The sequence below is a fragment of the Silurus meridionalis genome, chromosome 7 (assembly GCF_014805685.1).
Source record: "Silurus meridionalis isolate SWU-2019-XX chromosome 7, ASM1480568v1, whole genome shotgun sequence".
In the NCBI taxonomy this organism is placed as follows: Eukaryota; Metazoa; Chordata; class Actinopteri; order Siluriformes; family Siluridae; genus Silurus; species Silurus meridionalis.
The window spans coordinates 14,890,318-14,913,459 of NC_060890.1; the positions used below are offsets into that span (position 1 = coordinate 14,890,318).

Genomic DNA, 23,142 nt, shown 5'->3' on the forward strand with positions numbered 1-23,142 from the left:
AGTTTAAAACTTTTCAAGTTCTAAGTCGAAATTTTCAATTGTAGTGAAACCTACAGTACAATGATAAACAAACCAATTTATTGTACAATTAGATCCAATGACTAATACGGCTATTCAGAGATATCCAATGACAGTCATGAACCTGATCCTTTTTTTTTTTAAATGCCATTCCCCCCCTATTCCCCCTCTTCTAATTTGGCTAAGGTGGGCCAAATCAAAGGTCACCATGGGCCAATTTGACCTGAGGGCCCTAGTTTTAAAAGCTCTGCCCTGGCTTCTATTCACCCAGGCCTTTTTTTATTGTTTTTATTGAAATGCATTGCTATGTAGTGTTTCCCTGGGCTCTAAGTACTAATGCCCTCATCCTATTCCTACTTTCCTTTGCAATAATACACACTTCACTCTTTTAAGTGCTTAACATTACCATACCCCCTGTGTGTTTCAATATCAGGTAAAGTGTTTACAATCCATGCAAGAAAGGGTCAAATGTATTTTATTTTTTTACATCTTTAAATGTCTTAGCCTTTTTATATTTGCACACTGCATACCGTATGCGTTATAAAAGTAGGTAAGTCCCTTTGTTACAATTTTCTTCATTTATTTACAGTTGGGGCACACAGCTATTTGGATGATTTGATTTACTTCCTGATTTCCGTACTGTCAACATGATAGCCTCTCAAACTTTGTAAAAACATTACTGTATGATTATCTTAATCAATCCATTTCTCAGAAACATGATATGTTTTGCATCACTTTGTATAAAAGTCGTTCATATATTTCTATGGCTAATGTTGAACATATTAGCTAATGTTAAAAGTGCGTTTAATATTCCAATCATTTTAATTCCATATTTAGCACCCAAAAGCCATAACACAAAACCACTGACAGGTGAAGTCAAAAACTTTCATTATATCATTAAAATTGCACCTGCCAAAATCTTCAAGATTTAATTGTTGAAGTTGCTGTGATGGTAATAGGAATAATGAGCAAACGTAATGATCTATGCGACTTTGACAAGGGCCAAATTGAGATAACTGGACCACAGGGATAGAGCATCATCACAATCACAGGTCTTGTTAGGTTGTTCCTGATATCCAAGTGTGTCTGAACCTATTTATATTTAATCGTGCTTTATAACTCAACAGCGTTGTCCCGCTAATGCTTAGCCATGATATTCAAAACAGCCTCCAAACTATCATTTGCATACAAAATCTTTTTATTAAGATTTCCCTTTTACACAGCTGTGGTGCAGGTCGACTCAGATTGTCTGGCAGCAATTTCAGTACAAAACAGTTACCCTTTAACTCTATAAAGGATTAAGAAACCTTTAACCAGGACTTTCTCTTTACAAAAGCTTTGAGCAGAACTCCTGTGGGAAGGGCAGGGAAGTCAGCCTTCTCAAGAACATTCAAGGAGTAGAGAAGTACATATCAAATGTTTGGCTCAAACTTTGCTGGCCTCCAGCTTGTCAGGACTTGCATTTGGAATCTATGTCCGGCAAGTACAGAAAGTAAAAAACAAAAACAAAAAAACAAAAAAAAAAAAAAAAAAACAAATTCCTTTCCTACACAAAAAACAACCAAGCCACGCCCCCTAGAAGTGAAGTGTTGCACTGGCCTTAAAACTCGGACCTTTCGGCTGTGAGTTCGGTTCAAAGTTTAAGTGCTCCAGCGACCAATCACAATAATCTCCTCATATTAAGTCAGCTGGTCAGATGTACAGGGTAATGCACGAGACTTGAATTCCCGCAGAGCTTTTTTTTTCTCTCTAACACATTTTAGCACGACGTGAAATAACGCTGGTTGGAGTTTTCGACCTTGTTGCTAACAACAGTTAGGAAAACTCGGCTTTTTACAGAATTTTTTATTTTATTAACTTTATATACATACATTTATATAAATTTGCATCTGAAAACTGCGGCCAGCGGTGGAAATGTGTGTCAAGTTTTTGTCAGTTGTGCGCGCGACCAGTGTCTTATCCAAACCGCCGAGACTCCTGCACAGGACACGTATTTTATCACCGCAGCCCAGCTGGTAAGCCATGACACTCACACACACACTTACACACGCACTCACACACTTCTGACTTCTGGCAACTTATTATTCCCCTAAATCTTTCACGGGACTCAAATCTCCGTGCCAACGCCCTATATACTATTTTATGTATATAACAATATATAACATTATCTCAAACATCCTTTTTCCATTTGCACTTCCTGTTTACTGAAGCCTTAAGGTAGAGAAAAAAAGAACTGTATCTTTTGCTGTGGTTTTTTTTATTTTCCTGCATAGAGAGCAGATAAACAGGGGGCTCCTGGGTATTTTAAGAGCTATGGAGATATGCTTATATGGTTAAATCTCAAATGGCTCCCTAACCCCCTACATAGGTTTCCTAGGTTGTCTCAGAGAAAACAGATTCCATACCATATGCTGTGCACTGTATCTGTTATGGGAAGTGATTTGGGATGCAGCCTTTTTTGGGGCCATTTTGATTTTCCATTTCATGCAGATAGACCACACGTTGGTGTAAATTTTTGTAATTCATAAAAAGCTTTTTGTCGTTTATTCACATTGGGCATATTAGAAAAATCACTTTAGGCATAATCAGTGCATCAACATATGTATGTGCACTGTGCTTTGAAATCTCAATAACTTCTATGGCTCTCACAATTACCCCAATGTTGCCAGTACCAGTCAGAGCACAATATATTTATTTCTAGCCCTTTTATGCTTTCAACAAAGCCATGTTGTCCTTTCCCTGTTTCATTAGTTTGTCACTTCCATGCGTCAACTTTTGTAAGTCCAACTCTGAAGTTTTTAGGAACAAGTCGTTCCATACTAATAACATTTTTGTTTGCTATAAGAGGGATTCTACATATAACACATTCCCATATGCAAACCCTTGTAGAGATCTACATTAGGACCTTTTAAGCGCTTCTCCAGAGGCACAAAGCAAATAATGCATCAGAGTTTCTGTCTTTATTCTTCTGTTGTTCTGAGCTTATGTTTTTAATTAACTTGTAATTTAGCAATATAAATTCTTGACCTGGTTTGACCTTTTTTTTTTTTTTTTTTTTTTTTTAAAAACCCAGTTCCATTTATGTAGATACTCCTCCCAGTGTCCCGACCCTCACCACCAGCTATGCCCATGGGGTCACCTCATTTTCCTTCCAGTCTCTCACCGTGGGCCGGAGCCTGCAGCTTAGAGTGGAACGCAACCCTGATCGCGAAGCTGTAGTCTTCCTTCAGGATGGCATCAGGAAAACTTTTTCTGAGTTCCAAAATGACGTGAGTGTGTCACTCCTTTTGAGTGCACTGAAGCAATTAAAGAGGAAGTAATAAAAAGATGATCTTTGGTAACATTTGTTGCTATGCTTTGTTTAAATTTCAGCCACTTTGTTTCCAATCACAGCTTTAATGTTCTTTCATGTTTCTTTTTTTTACTTCTGCCCTTCTACTGTTTCAGATTAATTCCTTTATAGAGTTAGAGACCTATAAAAGTAAACATGGCTCTTCGTGTGATGTAATTTACAGTCCAGAGTTCAAGTGTGACATATGAAGCACTGATACGTTACATTCAACATCAACTTATTTCCACTAAAAGGAGCTTTTGAGTCTGACTGCATGTTTAGCATTTATTACTTTTAAATGCTTTCATTCAGCATTTTTGTGAAGTTGAGCTGCACATCAATAGCTAGTCTAATATTTATTCTAAAACCACACATGTCCAACAATCAACACTAAATGCTGCTATTATTATAATATATTTTTTTTTTACTATAATCTCTGGATATGATAAGGTTTGGTTTCAGGATGTATTTAGTTCATACACATTTAAGGCTTTTAATGGTGAATACATTCTACTACAATCTATATAAAAAGTTTAAGTGTCTGTTACTTTCCTCTGTTTTTTACTCCCTCAGGGAAATTCTTTCTTTCATAGAATTCATTCTTTCATAGTTTTTCATAATTGCATGTATATAAAATTAAAGATGATTTAATGTTCATGTTGAAGTGATAATGGTCTTATGTAGGTGGATCAGGCAGCTGCAGGACTGTTGGCTTTGGGACTGAAGAAGGGTGATCGATTAGGCATGTGGGGACCCAACACATATGAGTGGATTCTAATGCAGTTTGCCACAGCAAAGGCTGGCATCATTTTGGTGAGACATGCTTTTGGTGTTTCAGTAGGCAGCATAAACAGCAAATTCCTTTTATTACATTTCAATACCACCAATACTACTACCACTAATACCAATTAATAAATTACCTTTTTTTAAAGCAGCTTTACATAGGAATCCGCAGACATTGACAGGAACTGACATAACCTACTACAGTATTTAAAAAGCTTTTACAGGAGTTTTTTTTAAACCTTCTGTAGGAGGAAATTTGTAAAAAAGACAAGGGCTTTAAAGATTTTAAACTCTTTTGTAAAAGGGGAAATGAAAGAGCAGTTTCTAATGGAGAAGAACAGAGTGCCTCCGACAGTGGACAATCATGGATCTGACCCCAAAAGTGAACAATTGTTGTCAGATCACTTAAATGAATGAACAGTAGGGAGTGTAAGGATTGATGACATTTTTGATGAGAAAGAGGTGTCCCTCCATTAATGTTAAAAATAAGGTAAATATCTAAAATGATAAAATGGCTTAGCTATACATTTACACATTTGATTTTAATTTAGGCATCATTGACATAACTTAAGATGTTTGATAGGTATCAGTAAAAGGCAAAGATGTTCCCTTTAACATAACATTAGTAACATTAGTAGCTGAGATACAGTACATTTAATATTTCATGATTTACAGTATCAGAGCTATGCTGAGATTAAGAAGTAGGACATTGTTCAAGGTCCCACAGAAAGGTATAATGTACGTTATCTAGGTAGGACCTATGAAGTTTTTACATGCTTTATAACTTTGAAGAAATGTTATCTTTTTTTATAAAGGTATCAGTGAATCCAGCTTATCAGTTGCAGGAGTTGGAATTTGCACTAAAAAAGGTATAGCTACTGTTGATGCTAATTATATATTATTTTTGCATTTGGTCTCTATATTGTTCTTCTGAGTTTGCCTAATGATTTCTCTTGGTTTAGGTGCAGTGCAAAGCAATTGTTTGTCCAACTCAGTTTAAAACCCAGAGGTACTATGACATGTTGAGGCAGCTCTGCCCTGATATAGACACCACTTCCCCGGGAGGCTTAAAGAATTCCAGGTGAACATAAACATCTTCAATAACAAGCCAGGCTGGAGAAATATGACCTATATTTTCTTTAATATTCATAGTAATTCTATCACAATAATAACTTGCAAATATTGTACTGTGATCATTAAAATATGAAATCACAAACTCACATGCAAATATTGCTATTTATCAGTAGATTGGTGTACCTGTGGTTCCGTTTGCTTTTGTGTTCTCTTCTGAAGGAAACGGCTTAATGATTAATGCATAAACTGGATTTTAAAAACTAGTTTAAGTTGGTCTAGTTTATAAGTCTTTCTTTTGCAAGAAACCCTGTGGTGAATTGACCAACCATAACAGACACCATGTGCTTTCATCTACAAGAAAACAGTCTAGTTTGTAAATAAACGAGAAGAGGAACTTTTTCGGTTGACTGAATATCACCGCGAGAGTCAGGAAGTCTTTACCTCATTACAATACCAAATTTGAAGAATTCACTGAACTTACTCTAGTTTGTATGTCTAAAAAATTATGTCTATGATGTGCTAAAACTACTTGATGTATTTACAAACCTTTTTGTGGTCTCTTCAGGACTGTATCTTGACTGAGGCACTTAAAGTATGTAATTATTATTTCTTTTCTGCCTTAGGTTGCCAGATTTAAGTACAGTAATTGTAACGGACAGTAAGCAGCCTGGTGCTTTCCAATGGAATGATCTGATGCAGGCGGGAAGCAGCCAGCATTACCAGGAGCTTGAATATTTGCAGAAAAAACTCAACTTTGATGACCCTATTAACATCCAGTTTACATCGGTACTGGAGTGTTGTTTTGATAAGAAACGTACTTGGAGAAAACTTATTTAGCTATATAAACCTAGCATGCAAATTCTCTATATCTCGCTAACTGTTTTCTCATTCCAGGGAACCACTGGGAGTCCCAAAGGAGCTGCTTTGACGCACCACAATATTGTCAACAATGCATATTTTATCGGTTTACGTGTAGGATATGATTGGAGGGTGAGTGCTCTGTCATGGTGTGTGGTGGAATTTGGACACTAGCGCAACAATTTGATTGGAATTTAAAACGTTTAAACAGGAAGTGTGTCATTTTATTTACCGTAAATGTATATTATTTGACTGCTTGTTCCCCTGTCCTCATTCACCCCCAGCGGAGGATTAAAGTGTGTTTGCCAGTTCCGTTGTACCACTGTTTTGGCTCAGTGGGTGGGGGGATGATAATGGCAGTACATGGTGCCACACTGGTATTTCCGTCTACTGCATACGATGGACGTGCCAACCTGGCAGCTATGCAGAATGAGAAGTATGCATGCATGTCATACTGTCTTACTTATCTTATTGTCACCTTGTTCATCTTTTTTTTTCATACGCACCAATCATTTATAACATTAAAAACAACTGCATCCTGCCTCAATCGCACTTTGCCACACTGCAATAAATGTTCAGGAAGGCTTTCAGATCCTTTTGGTGAGTTCAAGGTCAGACTTGGCCCCTAGATTCCCCTGATCTTAATCCAACATGAGTAGAATGTGTGGGACAAACAAGTCAGATTCATAGAGGCCCACATACTTTACCAATTACAGGACTTAAAATAACATCTGCTCACGTCTTGGTGCTACATACCACAGCACACCTTTAGTGTGACCTCAAGACCTTCAGTCTTGTTGAGTAAATGCCTCGGCAGGTCAGAGCTGTTTTGCAGACACCCATACAATATTAGGCTGGTGGTGTTAATGTTATGGCTGATTGGTCTAATATATATATATATATATATATATATATATATATATATATATATATATATATATATATATATATATATATATATATATAATATAATTATACAGTACAGACCAAAAGTTTGGACACACCTGCTCATTCAAAGAGTTTTCTTTATTTTCATGACTATGAAAATTGTAGAGTCACACTGAAGGCATCAAAACTATGAATTAACACGTGGAATTATATACATAACAATACTTTTATAACATAATATATAAAAAAGTGTGAAACAACTGAAAATATGTCATATTGTAGGTTCTTCAAAGTAGCCACCTTTTTCTTAGATTACTGCTTTGCACACTCTTGGCATTCTCTTGATGCCTACTTTGAAGAACCTACAATATGACATATTTTCAGTTCACTTTTTTGTTATGTATATAATTCCACATGTGTTAATGAGCAGGTGTGTCAAACTTTTTATATATATATATATATATATATATATATATATATATATATATATATAAAAACTTTTCGTCTGTACTGTATAAATAATATATATAGTACAGACCAAAAGTTTGGACACACAAGGTGTGTCCAAACTTTTGGTCTGTACTGTGTATATATATATAATATACACACACTAGGTATACTATAGGTCTATAATATGGCTAATTTTTTTTTTCTGCTAGCCCATGCGATTTTAGTTACTGTGATTTTCCAGTGACAGGACAAAGATTTAAATGTACTTACCTAAAATATGACTTAAAACGTGTCTCTCATTTTTTAATAAACTAGATGTACATTTGTCTATGGCACCCCTACAATGTACATAGACATGCTGGGACAGCCTGACCTGGCCAAGTTTGACCTGTCCTCTGTTGAAGCTGGTGAGTGATATAGATTTAATTTTAAAATACAATGTGTGTAGCATGATAGATATCTGATTTCGTATTTATTTGGTGGTTTATTTCTTGTATGACAGGAGTTGTTGCTGGCTCTCCCTGTCCACCTGAAGTTTTGAGGAAAGTAATCAAAATCATGGGCATAAAGGAAGTGACGGTGAGTACACTGGATCAAACTGAATACTTTAGATTTAATCGTAATAATTCACTAGAGGGAGACAGGGCACTATGCATTTTGGTAAACTGAAAGAAAATTAGCTTTTTTTTGTATTTAAAACAACTTTTGTTGTCACACTTCTGTTGTCATCATTACAAATGCTGTCAGTAGATTTCAAAGTATTTTGAAAATAAAATCCTTGAATTTCTGCATTTCTTTATTGTGGTATTTAATAGTATATGTGTGGGGAAAAGCTAGAAAATTTTAATTTCACACACTTGTCTATTGTATCAAATGGTGCAAACTTCAGATGTGTCCTTGCCATAGTATGTGTGCAAATCCAGATATTCTGATGGCTATGTCTGCACACTACATTATGCTGCTATAATACTCACACTAGACCTCATGATCTTTTATTCATTCATTATTCTTAAGCAATTTAAAAAATCTATTTATAATGTGATTGTGCTACCTGTATTCACCAATGATGCGCTTTAGGAATGCAATTGCACAATCATCTGGCTAATGCATTAAATCAAAAGAGCATTATGAAAGTAATTCCGGGCTGAGCTCATCTCATCTAGCAATTTTCTTCCTGATTAAAATTTTGCGTTTCATCCAAAAGCAAAATTCCACACATATCACATAATTAACATAAGTTTAAAAGTTTAATAAAATGAGTGCTCTGTAATTGTACATAATAGTGTGGCATGCAGCTTTGGCAAAAAAAAAAAAAGTCAATTTAAAATTTTTTGAATATTCCATCTGTATTTTAGCTTCCTGGTAGCGTAAGCATGCACATTTTTATTGGAATTGAGACGCATTATAAAGCAGCAGCACATGGTACAATTTATGAAATTATGAAGAAAAAGCTTGTGCTTAAGTTTATGCTATCCATGACCAGGTTACATTCCATAGTGTACTTTGAACTTTGTTCTGCTTACTTTGTGTAATGTTCTAGATCTTTCATGCAGTGTCGTATGTTTATGCTTCAGACTTTTTTACAAATCCAGGATTTAAGGGGTTCTAATGGTTAAATATTGTAAAAATTAATTCATGCAGTTTTTTTGCCGTTAGTGAATAGATGTTTTTAATCAGAGCAAACCGTTCCTATTGGCTTTCACACTTGTTATTCCGATGATCTAGTAATTATTGCATTTCTAGATCAAGATTCTGTAGTGTACTGTATAGATTCTCCACACACTTATTGTTTATTAGCACCTTGTAACTACTGAAGTTGGCAAATGTATTGAAGCAGGATGAAGTTTGGCAAATGTGCAATAAATGTTATAAATGGATCTTGCAAAGATTTACGATTTAGTAGAGAACATTTATTTGAAAAGGAAAATTTATATAAGAGGTCCCATGAGTATGGATCCTAATTGTTTATAGTTATAAATAAACAGGATTATAAATGTTATTACCACAACTGAAAATGAAAATGCTGGAAACTACATCGAACATCCTCAGAATGTTTAGATTAGGGGTAGGACCTATGTATGGCTCTCTGGGTCTTTTATTCTGTTTTCCTTACAAACTCATTGTTTTTCTCATTTTATTTGTTACAAATTGAGTGTTCATATATGTGCTGTTTCATATAACTAGAAAGAAAATGGATAGTCCTGAAGTAGAAAGTAGCATTTCTTCTGTACTCTGGACATGGTGCCGGTCCCCTGAACAGACGTCTCCTCTAAGTCTCCTGTGGAAAGACACAAACAAGGGAGCCAAATCAAACAGCCAAGCCAAGTACTAAACATCCGTGGCTGGCGTAACCTGTTCTAGCCGTGGCAAAAGAGAAAATGGAAAAGCACAGAAAGCCTAAAGGATACATTTAAGCCAGGGATTAGTAGGAATAAAGCAATCAATGACCACAGTAAGAGGCCATAGTTATAAAACAATTAATCAAATTATTAGAGAAGTTGCATTGATCTCCCATTTGTGAGATCTAATAGAAATCATAGCAATTTTAAGTAACCCAATAAACATGATACATTTTTTAAAATATGTATTTGTAATTTATAAAAATTATAAATAAGCTACTATTATTAATATTTTATAAAATCATAGCATGTGAATGGTGCGTTTTAAATGCTATTTAACAAGCAAACCCTTAGAAATGCACTTATATGGAGCTCTCTTACAGAGTTCATGGAACAGATGTGGTTTCCTTCTGGAAACCACTTCTGCCCTCCTGACAGGAAACACTTTTGGCTGGACATTGATCTCCCAACACAACAAACTATATATTTTTCATGATTTGTTTATATTTACAAGACATGGGAAATGTTTTAGATTGACGTTTTTAGGGAATTCGTTGTAACGATTACACAAATTTCTGTACCAGAAATAATCTAACCTAAAATTGACTGTTTGGCATTTTTAAATGTGCCATTTCTAAATTTCTTTGAAATATTATGATTATAATAGATCTAGAGGAAGAACGATCACATGCACCTTACTGTTCATGACCTCCAAAAGGCAATTTGTTACCTTTTCAGTGACGTGCTCCCTTTTTGTCTTTCTTCATTTTGCACTTGTTAAAGGCAGGGCTGTCTCGGATTTGTTTCCCTTTTTGATTTGGAGGTGATGCACAAATTGCCTCAGGACGATGTTGACTGGAGTCCATCCATCTAGAGACGAAAATAGGTTGAAGAAAATTTTTTATTTAGCATCTTATCTTAGTATCGTAGCTCATAATTCCTCATTTACTTATAAGTAATAATATTTTTTAGTTTTTTTGTTTTTGTTTCTAGTTTGTGATATATTAGTTGTCTTGTTCTTACCTTCTAAGGTTGGCTAGATTGCAGGTGCAGCTCCATGGATTGTTGAACATAGTGAGATTCTGCATGTTGGTCAAAACCAAGTTGCTTGGTAGGATCTTTAACTTGTTGTTCTCGATATGCAAAGACTTAAGCACTGCCACACCCTCAAAAGCTGCATTAGAAAACTGATTGGATGGAAATGGTGAACAATGCTTAATTCATCTGAAGATATGGGACATGATTCTGTTGCTTTTCTAGCTGTAAATCTTGAATTTCTGAGGTAACTGGGCTTTACTTTTTATTTTGATTGATGTTATCTATTGACCATTGTGTTGACATAGCACTGCTTACAGACAGACCTCACTACTTGCATAACTTGTGGAAATGAGCATTTTATGAATATGAACTTGGAGTCAGGTCTATGAACTTGGCTATGATTTTTTTTTTTTTCCCCTTGAGTTGGAAAGGTTGTTTCACATGAATGAGGCTTCACAGGCCTTTTCTTGTGCCAGTGCTTGTGTAAACCTTTCTGCACTGCCATCCTAACCTTCCATTAAACTTCATAAGCAAATGCAAGACTGTTAAAAACTTCACTGAGGTGCTAGAAGAACAGTTCTGCATGGTGTGAGTGACGCTCAGCTTAAAGAGGAACCCAGGGACAGAGACATTGCAAACAGGATGTATATATAATACTAAATGGAAATATATATATATATATATATATATTTTTTTTTGGTTTTTGTTTTTTATTTCCAACCAAGTCAAAGGAGAGAAAGAAGCTAGAAAAGTTTGACTTTTGGGACCTATGGATGATGATGTCCAGAGGGAATGTTTTTGCTCACTCTCCTTTCTCACCAAAATGCTTTTTTGCCAAAAATGCCTCCAAAGAGACCAGTTGTGCATTCAGGTGAGGCAACTGGACCCTAAAAATACCTCTTTTCGTGGGCCTGAGAACATCATGTTACTGAATTACCTGTCCTCTAACCCTTACTGACTTCTTTACATGGTGCCTCATGTGAGGGGAAATTCACACATTAAAATAACAGTTGCATAATTATAAGATGTAGGAACGTTTGGATGGGAACCGTCAAGCAAACATACTAAAAATATCCTTGTTAGCTAAGCTACTTTCATTCATGGCCTTCCCATGTCATAACATTAATGTACATGTGGAACTTAAATGAGGAACAAGAGAACTCCTGTTGCAACCTTCATGCACTATGTTCCACAGTATTAAGGAACTCAGATTAGTGAGATCCACACATCACATTTAACTGGGACTAGATTGCATGTGATATATAAATGTTTTTTTTTTTTTTTTATTTAGCTAACATATAAAGGTATCAGAGTTGAACCTGAACATATGGGCTTTAAAAAAATCTCTGTTCTGGAGATGTAGTACCTCTGTCTGGAAGAATATTTGGTGCAGGTATGGAAATTACGATCAAAGCTGTATTGCACTTAAAGCACACAGCTATATTGATGCAAGCTTTACTAACTTCAATGCATATACGAAATTCCTTACGGATCAGTAGGGAAATCCTACTGATCTCAGTACATGTGCAGCTTTATAAAGAGCACATGGGAGTCCTAAATCAAGAGGGTGGGAGCAGCATCAATGGATCTTGTTAAAGTGTGGAAGACAGGAAGCTGATCTATATATGTATTATAAAAAGACTTTTGCAAGTCCATAGATCATGAATTTCATGAAAAAGAAAATTGTTCCTAGTCACAAACAAAGTCTTTTTTAGAAGCATTTTGAGAGACAGTTTATTGCTTGATTCATGAGGCTGGTTATTAATAGGCTCATTAACTCAGAAATATGGTATGTACACTTTTGGTTTCCTTGTGGTCTGAGATTTGTAAACATCCTGAATTTCATAGAGAGTCTCTTCAATGCTACACCAAAACAAATTGTAGATTTTCTTTCTCTACACAAATAAACCTGCTGACACGATTTGTGTGTTTTTGATGCTGTGCTTGAAATGAAATACTAAATATGCCTTTTTAAAGAAATTATAAAATGCCCATAAGTATAATTCCTGAAAATAATACATCATTCTAGATATACTGTATTAGGAATTTGTGACCCTGAGCGACTTACCTTCTCCAGGCCCATATCATTAAGATGCAGTTTTTCAATATAGCGTCCAAAACTCCTGAATGCATGGTCAGGAATGAAGGTGAGGGGGTTTTTGGACAAGTTAAGCTCCTCCATAACACGCAGCTTGCTCATGGCCTCGATGGGATACGTAGACAGCTTGTTTCGATCCAGTGTGAGAGTGGCCAGGTTCTCCACTTCATCAAGAGAGCCAGGCTGCATTGACCTTAGATTATTGTTACTGATATGCAGCAAGCGAAGGTCTTTAGCACCTGTAAAGGTACCTGCTTGCAGGTCCTGGATCTTGTTGTTATCAAGCTGTAGGATAAATAGATTGATCATGGGGGAGAAGATGCCTTTTGCAAGACCTGAGATTTGGTTTCCATCCATGTAAAGGTAGGTGAGCTCAGTTAGGTCCTCAAAGGCTCCATGTTTAATGGTGCTTATTTCGTTGTTAGAAAGGTAAAGGTAAATAAGCTTTTTGAGGCCCTTGAATGCATGATTGGCTATCTCACGGATCCGGCAGTGCTGCAAGTGCAGTGAGACGAGCCCCTTCATTTCACTGAAGCCCCCGGTTGGAAGCATGCCCAGGTTGTTGCGCTGCAGATTGACTAGGCGAGTAGCCTCAGTGATGCGAGGAATCTTCTTGAGGCCGACGTTGTCACAGATAACATGCTGTAGGTCACCATGACAGTGACATGGACTAGGACATTGGCTTTCTGTACCCATTATAAGGATAGCCAAAAATTGTATAAACACCACTAACTGGAATTTTTTAACTTGCATGATGTCCCAGCTGTCAGTTTAATGTTTCTCTCTCTTGCCTCCTCCTGTCTTGAAGCGTCTGGAAGTAAGAAGGTGCTCTGACAGCTGCAGGGATCCTGAGAATAGAAAGAGAGTGAGTAAGAGAAGGTAAGAGTGCTGAAAGTGAGAGCTAGAGGTGAGCTAAAGAGAGAAGGAGAGGGGGTGTGTGACAGAGTAAAGGTGGGCAGAGCAAAGATCTTCAGGGAGGAATGGTTATCCTCTGATTGCGCTAGCATTTATAATGTTTGCTCATGGTAAAAAATAGTTTTTTCTTGGGTTTGGGACTGACCAAATTTTTTTTATGTGGTGTTGCATACTGGATAAAGTGGGATGTCTTTATTATAATTAGGTCCACTCTATTATAATGAGGTCCACATGTCAGTTTTACAAAGTGTAATTTTACAGAGAAATGAACTTAATCAAAAATGTTAGGCAGCAAATCCTACACAGATCCATCTGCATTTGGGATTGCAGAGATAGAAAGAGTTTATGAAATTTATACAAGAAATACACATTGAAAAATAAGGTTTCTTTCTGCTTTAATATTTTAAAAAAAAAGATATCCTTTTAAAGCTATAGTCAAGCTCATAACTGTGGAGCAGCTCACATTCTGTGCCAGGGGCTGGCAGGTAATAGGAGAATTACAGTACGTCTCGCCATACCTCCATTGTTTTGCAGTCAGCAGTAAGAGAAAAAGCAGCCGATTCTGTGTGGACTGTTTTATAACACATAAGCATAGCCAGATGTGTGGCTTGAATCCGCTAACAACAAATGTGTTTTCTTTCTGGCTATCAAAAGGATATTCTTTACCTAAATGTCTTTTCTCTTTTTAATTATGGCAAGTATTTCATGAATAATTACTTCAGTATTTCTGCAAAGTTGGGATATAATGTAGCTTATGTTTTTAGTTTTTATGTGATTCTATAAAACATTTATAACTTTCTGTATAACATTGGATAAATAAATAAAAAAAAGACTCAATAAGATTGTCGGTTAATTCACACAGAGAAGAAAACACCTAAGGGAAATGTTTTTCCCTGTGGACCTAGCACCTGGGGCTGCTCACAGGATAGGTGGAATCTAGTGTTTGCTCAACAAATGTAACATTTTATTGGGAAAGCATTTAGTGCATGCTTCCACCAGGTCAGATCTCAGTCCACCCCTACAGTCACCAGGCTACACAATTGACTTTGCTCCAGACAGCACATTTGTTTTGAAATCTTAATGTTGATTGTGTGCTTTTTTGGAAACATAACACACTTTTTCACTGTAACAATAAACTACATCTGTCTGCACTACTCAGAAACACGGTGCACAAGCTCTATCATGTGTATTGTAAATGCATAATATGTATATACTGCATATATATTCCATATCATACCTCTTCATTATATTTCTAATATGCTATATTATGTATGCTTTAATTTTATTAATTTCCTTTGTCTTTTTGTATTTGTATACCTGTAAATAGTCCAATGTAGTCTTCTTATTACTGTGTGTTCACTCAACAAGACGAATGATGCATCTCTTTGTGAAATTTCTTCAGATGTCACTGTAACAAAATAGTATTGAAAAATACCTCGGTTTTAAGAAAGTATTAATATAATCCACTAAATTGCATAGAAATGTGCTTTTTCTTCTCAGATGGCCCTCCTTTAAAGATCACATTTTTTAAGGAGCCAGTGTAATAAATACATTGGCAACAATTCAGCAGACTGTTTTTACCCGAGTGTTCTGTTTTTGTTTGGTCTAACCAGAGTATATTGTTCTGAAAGAGTTCTGGTCTCTGTTCTTGTTTTTTTAGCAGGAGTTTTGTGTGGGTTGTAGAAACATAGATGACGGTGGTTAAGTTCTTATTGTTTTCTGTATTGTTTCTGATGCAAACAAATACAATTTGTTTTGGGGGACTGTTGACTTTTTGCCTACTTTTCTTTAATATTTGTCTAAGAATGCAATATGAAGTCTTGCATGGCATGTCTGTTTAGTCATTCCATATTTTCATGAACTTTCCACTTGCAGCAAATCAGTTGTACTGACAGGGATGCTTTAGGTCTTTGCACTTTGCAATGGCTGAGTTACTTTTCCATTCATTTGTTACTTAAAAAGGTTATAAGTAAAAAAAATGTGCGAAATTCCTTCTGATATATGGTGCATTCAGCGTTCCAATTCATCCCAATTCCAATTCATGAGAAGTTTTATAGCAGGCCACTCAAGATCTTCAATTCCAACCAACATAAGCTTTATCTTAATAGAGCTTGCATTCTGCACAGAGGCACAGTCATGCTGGAACAGGTTTTGGTCAAATTAAGGAATAATTTCATGTTCCCACATCCAAAGACATCCTATACAATTGTGTACCTCTAACTTTGAGGTAACAGCTCGGGGGAAGAACCAGAAATGTCTGGAAAAGTCAGGTGTCCCAATACTTTTGTCCATTTGATGTATATTTGTTTATGATTTTTAATAAATATTTTATGATTGTATTTATCAATACAAACAGCCCATAAAAATGTATATTTTAATATAATGAAATGTGCAACATTTAAACAAAATGTTTAATTGCATTTGATTGATAGAAGTATAGTATTTTTATTAAACTAATTGAGCAGTTCAGTGTCACAGAAAAGGCAATTCTTAAATGTGCACCGCATACCTCATCTGCCTTCAAGTCCAGGTTTCCTTCGCATGCTGACACAGCTGGCTGCCTCTCATTCAGCCAGTTTAGCCAATATAACAGATTGAGGGTGGGCATGCAAACCCCACTGAATGAAAAAGTCTAAACATTGGAAACCAGACATCTGAAAGTTGAATAAAGGAATTTAGGGGCTTAAAATCCACTTTGAAAACTTGCTTCATTGGCAGTGACTGTTGTTATGTTGGAACAGATTGCATATGGTACCACCGAGAACAGTCCAGTGACCTTCTGTGGCTTCCCAGTTGACAACATAGAAAGAAAGACAGAAACTGTTGGATGTGTCGGTCACCACATTGAGGTACACAAACACAAACAAATTTGCTTCACAAATTTACATTCAAGTAAGATTTCATTCTTAATTCTTTTTTTTATTTTTAGGCAAAAGTGGTTGATCCTACAACAGGACACATTGTTCCCCTTGAATCTCCAGGAGAGCTTATGATCAGAGGTTACTGTGTCATGCTGGAATATTGGCAAGATGAAGCCAAAACCAGAGAGTGCATCACTAAAGATCGCTGGTACAAAACCGGGTATGTGTGGGCATTGAATAATTGATTGATTTTCAGCATGGATGAATTTACAAAATATTAGATTATCATGACACTCAACTGATACTGTGCTCTACAGTGATATTGCTAGTTTGGACAAGTTTGGCTACTGCAGGATAGAGGGGCGTATTAAAGACATGATTATCCGTGGAGGAGAAAATATTTATCCTGCTGAAATCGAGCAGTTCCTGCACACACATCCGAAAGTCCATGAGGCACAGGTAACCAAGCATAACCAGGGAGTCACATTTTATTTGTCATTCAGTTTTTTTTACTATTTGATCAGACAGCTAGAGAAATTATAGACCTGAATCTACACATACAGTAGGCCTTTGTGTTTTGTATTTTTTTTATTTTTTTTACTGGGATAGACAAATCAGCAGTCTCAGCAGCGTGGACCGATTTTGCATCCGGGCCATTTTTTTTTTTTATGTATTAATACTTTATAGAGGTGGGACATACCTAGAAGCTGTAACTGTACCACAAACTTTCACATCCCACCATCTGCTGCACTACATACATTGACTCACAATAAGGCTGATGGTAGAACTGGGTGGCTTAATTGGCACACAGATAATGGACGAGCCTTTCAGAATGGGAAAATGGATGTAAAGGTGTTAGCCAGACTTAAACATATCAGAGATGTTTGCCAATGAATTAGTAACTGTGTTGTGGGAAATAGTAGCTCATTGGTTAAGATGTTCTGATCAAAAGGTTGTGAGTTCAGATCTTAGCTCCACCAAGCGATCCCAAGACCCTTAACTCTAAACAGCTCAGTGTATAAAATTAAATGTAGGTCATTTTGTACAAAGTGTGTCACAGAAACGTAGCCCAATCTCCAATCCTCTAATACCGGTGCCATGCTCTTTGGAGGAGGCTGTAGCCCCTTACTTTCTGTCTGCTGACTGTCCGTCTGTCTGGCAACTGAGGCAGGCAACTTTTTATAAGGTTGTCTAACAGCTAACGTAAATATTGAGGGCATTCATACAATGTTGTTCATTCAGTATTTAATAATAAAAAAAAAAAAGATAATGGCAGATATGGAGTCACTCATCTCATTATTTGCAGGTGATTGGGGTAAAAGATGAGAGGATGGGTGAAGAGGTTTGTGCTTGCATCAAACTGAAGGATGGACAAGAATGTACTGCAGAAGAGCTAAAGACCTATTGCAAAGGCGAGGTCAGATACACTTAACTGACTTGAACACCTGACTAAATTATATTCCAATCCATATAACAAACATCACATTAACCAATTTTTACTTGTTCTGTTTATTTCTTTATTTCTAGATTGCCCATTTCAAGATCCCCCGCTACGTTCTCTTTGTTAAGGGCTATCCTCTAACCGTTTCAGGGAAAGTAAGTGCATAAACCTTTACACGAGCACCAGGGCATATGGATTTATTTAGCAATTTACAGCACAGTGAAACTTTATAAAACTATAAATAGGTTTAGCAAAATGAATTTCATTCCATCCATATTGTTTGCATAGTCCCGCAGTCTGGATAAATACTCTCGCAAATTCCTTGTGGTCACCACAGGTCACCACCTTTTTTTTATTTGTCTCTGTAGGCACTTTGGAAAAAATGTAAAAAATGTAAGAGTGGTGTTTTTTTGGGCCTAATCACATAGATCTCACGACCGGAGAAATTTTAGCAATTTCCCTGTCTGCAGAAAATCCGCAGCAGTGGTTTCTATAGTCCAGGGGCAGCAGTCTGTACAGGACTTATGCTTTTGTGGTTAAGTATGGAAAGACAGAATCCTTAAATAGCCTTGAATGAATTACTTTTTTTCACCTTTTTTAGATCCAGAAGAACAAACTGAGGGAGCAGACAGAGAAACAGCTGGGACTGTGAACTCAGAGACTTGTGGTATTGTTTTTTAACAAATGAAATGTGAACATAAACTTCCATCAGTGCACCAGTTTATAACCTTTTTTTATTTAGAAATTTTATATTTTTACAATGTTAACCACATATAAGGCACATTTAAGGTATTCTGTGTGTATAATATGCATCAAGAAAAAAACAATGATGAAATATGAACACCACTACTCCTATATCATGGCATTAAATCAAGTTTTATCAGAAAACATGTGAGTAACTAAAATAAACATGTTCCATTATTGTTGCAAATAATGAAACACAAACCTTTATGGTGGGTCATGATTTAAAAAAAAAAATAGATACTAAATGTTGAAAATATATCCTATAGTATGCACTACAAAATTCCAGAGGTTAATAATATCTTCTTATGTTTCTTAGAAATGACAAAAAGTAACATTTTAAAAGAAGAAACAGGTTCATGGGATGCTCTGTATTATATATTGGTTTGGTTTGTATAATAAGCATATTTTGAAGCTAATTTTATATTTTATAAGTAAAGTCTTCATAGAAGTCTATAATGGTTGTTAAAAAGTCTTGATATCCCTATCTACAGTGCAGGAGATCCCAGTGATAATGCATCAGCTACAATTATAGAAACAGGTTACATGTGAAATGGATTAGAAGCTACTAAGACAAACTCAAAGGTTTTTAAAGACAGAGGTCATTGTGAGAAACTACCTCTTTAAGCTGATGATTAAATTGATTAAATTGAGTAAAAAGGGAAACATTGCAAGTATGTCTAAAAGCTTATGAGAAGTTTCTGTTATTGATCATAAAGTATGAGTTACTGAGAGGAAGTATGCAGTGTATAGTACTGTGCAGAATATTTAAGCAGTTGTGGAAAAAATGCGATAAAAGTGAGAATGTGAGGATTTTGTAGGATCAGAGTCAGGTGTGTGATTAAACAATTATGCCAAGCAGGTGCTAATGATAATCAATTTAATATGTAGGTTGAAACATAGACATGATCTGAAACAGAAACAGCTGTGAAGGAGGTTTAAACCTGGGCAAGAAACAGCCAAACTCTGTTACTAAGGCGACGTTGTGGAAGACAGTTGCACATCACAGGTACATCATGGCATGACTGAGCACAGCAAGAAGACACAAGGTAGTTATACTGCATCAGCAAGGTCTCTTCCAGCCAAAGATGTGGAAGCAGACTGGGGTTTCAAGATGTGCTGTTCAAGCTTATTTAAGGAAACACAAAAAAATGGGCAATATTGAGGACCGTAGGCACAGTAATCAGCCCAGGAAACTGAATGCAGCAGGTGAAAGACTAATCATACTTGCATCCCTTCGACATCGGAAATATGTCCAGCAGTGCCAACAGCAAAGAAATGAAACCAGTGGGACCCAGTTACACCCAGCTACTGATGGAAGAAGTATTTGGATTCCATGGAAGAATTGAGGGCAAAAATATACCTCTTACTTGAAAACAAGGCTAAGCAAATCAACTATGCATGAAAACATAGGAACTGGGGTAAAGAACAATGGCAGCAGCTCCTCTGGACTAGCAAACAAATATTATTTTTCAAAAATGTATTGAAATATTTGAACAAGGATTCAGTTTGTTTACCAAATGGCTGGAGAGTGGTACAATAATGAGTGTCTGCAGGCAACAGTGAAGCATGGTGGAGGTTCTTGCAAGTTTGGGGCTGTAATTCAAGTGTAGTTGGAGATTTGGTGAGGATTTATAGTGTCCTCAGTGCTGAGAAATACAAGGACTTATCCATCATGCAATACCATCTTTCTGGTTATTCTGCAGCATTCTACAGCAAGACAACGACCCCAAACATACAGCCAGTGTCATTAAAAACTGTCTTAGGCGTAGAGCAGAACAAGGAGTCCTAGAGGTCATACTTTGGCCCTCACAGAGCCCTGATCTCAACACCGTGTTTGTCTGGGATTACATAAAGAGACGGAAGGAGTGAAGCAGCCTAAACCCACAGTAATGTTTAGCAACATCCCATGTGTGTTTGGAACATCCTACTTGCCGAGTTCCTTCAAAAACTGTGTAAGTGTACCTAGAAGTATTGATACCATTTTGCAGGCATAGGGTGGTCACACCAAATATTGATTTTATTTGGATTTCTCTTCTGTTTGTTTAATTTCCAATTTGTTAACTGATAAACTATATAACTTAAGATTTCTGTATTTTTTGAAAGCATTCTTATTTTACAGCATTTTTTCACAACTACCTTGCATTTACTGTATATTTAGGCAAATAAAAACATTCATCAATTTTATGGCACACACATTCACTCCTAAATAGCAGTCAGTCGTTACATAATGTGGTTTATGCTGTGGGATGTGAGAGGAAAAACACACAGACCTAGAGAGAACAAGTGAAACTCCAGACAGTATACTGAGCTCAACATAGAAACTGGGAAATCATTAAATAAATGCTTTTAACCTGCTATAACAAAAACAAAGGTATCGAACTTGAGCAAGTGCTGCTTTAGTGCACAGTGGCCACAATATACAAATAACACACACAAGAAACTTGTGATTTTTGTACCCGAAAAATCAAGTTTTTTTTTTAAGCATCTTGAACATTAAATCACCATCAAGTCCTTTCTTATATAAATCTGTGCAAGTGCATAGGTCTCAGAAAACTTTAAATTGTAGCTCTGCAGTACTTAAAAATAAAGCATTGCTTGAAACAGTGGAAAAATCCACTCCACAGATAAAGAAATCCATATTTCAAAATAACGTAAAAAATAAACATCCACACAGAGACAACTTAAACTTTTATTCTGTCCAGTTTCATCAAACCATATACAGAAATCCTAAGGTCCTAGTCCTTGGGGAGAGGAATTCCAACAACTGACTGGCTGTGTCCATGTAAATGTTCTCTGGCTTTGTCCACTTGGTCTTGTGTGCAGTAGTCTTGCAGGAAAACCGTAGCCAGATTACTGAGGCGAGGATTCTGTGTAAGTGAGAAGCGCAGCATGCACTGCACTACTGCACTGTCTGTGGTTTCGGAGCGTGATTCTGCTGTGGTAAGGTTCATCAATGTTGTGATGGCAGACAAGACGGTCTCGTCTCTGTGACTCGATAAGCATCCTGTGACTAAAGGAATTCCACCACTTTGCAAAATTTGATTACGACACTCCTGATCCATGCTGAGGTTACACAGACCACCTGAGGAGACACAAACACAATGAAGTCAGGTAAAAAATGCTTCATCTAAAATATTACAAATGTGCATGCATCACATTAGTAACACTCACCAATTCCAAACTCCACCAAGTTCTCATTTTCCTCTGTCAGCATGTCCAAGAAGAGTTCAGTGACCTGGAGCATCCGCAAGGCTTCCATGTTACGTGGATCATAGGCAAAGTTAGCCAGGTTGGCCAGAATTTGCTCTTTAGATCCTAAAAAACAGCTGAAGTTGCTTTTTTTTCTTATTTATACAAACAAAAAGGTGCGCATTTATGTAAATGCTTTATATAAAACCAATACCTTCACTGTCAGTGTCCTGAAATTCAGTTACAAGCCCCTGCAAATATTCCAACCTTTCTGATGCACAGAATCGATCCATTCCTGTAGGAAATTGTAGGAGCACAGCGTTTTTAAGGATCCAGATGAGAAATATCAGTCAGGTTTTTTTTCGAGGATTACAATGAAAAGTAACATGAAGTGTTATTCCGACTAACACACATTTTAGACCGGCTTTATGTATAGTGAATAGATTTTAAATTGAAGGCACGAATAAAGCCTTATGAATCAGAATGTATTTCCAAAGCCGCTCTTATCAGTGTTGTCCCTCTTGCAATGTAAGCGTGCCACTTTACGCATGCGTACTAGGGCTTGTAAACAATGTACCAGCACGAACCTTTTTCTCTCTGGTGCGCACATGAAATGAAAGACATCCGGTCCGTCCAAAACAAATCCCCGTGACTCGTTATACAAAAATTAGTTCCGGCCTTATAGTGCATTTTTTTTTTCAAACGTAGTAAACATCTTTGTAATATTTAATGACATGCCAGTGAATGAATCTGTGCATTTATACCTAATATTATAGTATAATGTTATACAATATAGTTTACATATAAAATAAACACAAAATAAAAAACCGATGAAAATGGTCTCCGGAAGTGTTTTAATGCGCGTCTCGAGGTCATAGAAAGTAGAACCTGTGTGTGAAGACGCTTAATAAACACTTCTCTACGAAAACACTGCTGGATTTAATCCTGCACCATGAAGCAACACAAGCTGTCTGCAAGAAAACGCCTTACAAAACCGCTTCTATTCGGCACACTGCTCGCAGGACTTGCAGCAGCCTTCGTTAACAGGTAACGACAATGCAGTGTTCACGAGCCCTGCACTTCTGTGTGCGCTCTTAAACCAATGTGCAAACGCC

At 36.5% G+C, this 23,142-nt stretch overlaps 3 protein-coding genes across 4 annotated transcripts; 1 reads left to right on the forward strand and 2 right to left on the reverse strand.

Annotated features, from left to right (window-relative positions):
- The first annotated feature begins 1,590 nt into the window (after window positions 1-1,590).
- acsf2 (acyl-CoA synthetase family member 2) lies at window positions 1,591-19,043 on the forward strand. The gene is made up of 16 exons (XM_046853580.1): window positions 1,591-2,033; window positions 3,092-3,287; window positions 4,034-4,162; window positions 4,948-5,001; window positions 5,095-5,213; window positions 5,830-5,992; window positions 6,101-6,196; window positions 6,349-6,500; window positions 7,718-7,809; window positions 7,905-7,981; window positions 16,534-16,641; window positions 16,722-16,873; window positions 16,971-17,112; window positions 17,960-18,070; window positions 18,181-18,249; window positions 18,696-19,043. Exons 1-16 carry the CDS (start codon window positions 1,933-1,935, stop codon window positions 18,744-18,746), a joined length of 1,812 nt encoding a protein of 603 aa, XP_046709536.1. The 5' UTR covers window positions 1,591-1,932; the 3' UTR covers window positions 18,747-19,043.
- On the reverse strand, window positions 7,989-16,525 carry chad (chondroadherin). Its single transcript, XM_046853581.1, has 4 exons — window positions 12,848-16,525; window positions 10,765-10,928; window positions 10,472-10,611; window positions 7,989-9,680 (listed from the first exon to the last, which is right to left on the reverse strand). Exons 1-3 carry the CDS (start codon window positions 13,628-13,630, stop codon window positions 10,476-10,478), a joined length of 1,083 nt encoding a protein of 360 aa, XP_046709537.1. The 5' UTR covers window positions 13,631-16,525; the 3' UTR covers window positions 7,989-9,680; window positions 10,472-10,475.
- A 2,470-nt stretch (window positions 19,044-21,513) lies between the features above and the next one.
- On the reverse strand, window positions 21,514-22,748 carry armc7 (armadillo repeat containing 7). Of its 2 annotated transcripts, XM_046853583.1 has the most exons (4): window positions 22,615-22,748; window positions 22,242-22,322; window positions 22,010-22,153; window positions 21,514-21,920 (listed from the first exon to the last, which is right to left on the reverse strand). In XM_046853583.1, the coding sequence occupies exons 1-4, from the start codon at window positions 22,715-22,717 to the stop codon at window positions 21,574-21,576; spliced, it is 675 nt and encodes a 224-aa protein (XP_046709539.1). In that variant the 5' UTR covers window positions 22,718-22,748; the 3' UTR covers window positions 21,514-21,573. The 2 variants fall into 2 exon arrangements, with proteins under 2 accessions (XP_046709539.1, XP_046709540.1); XM_046853584.1 differs by lacking the exon at window positions 22,615-22,748 and having other exon boundaries at window positions 22,242-22,607.
- Between the last annotated feature and the right edge of the window lie 394 nt (window positions 22,749-23,142).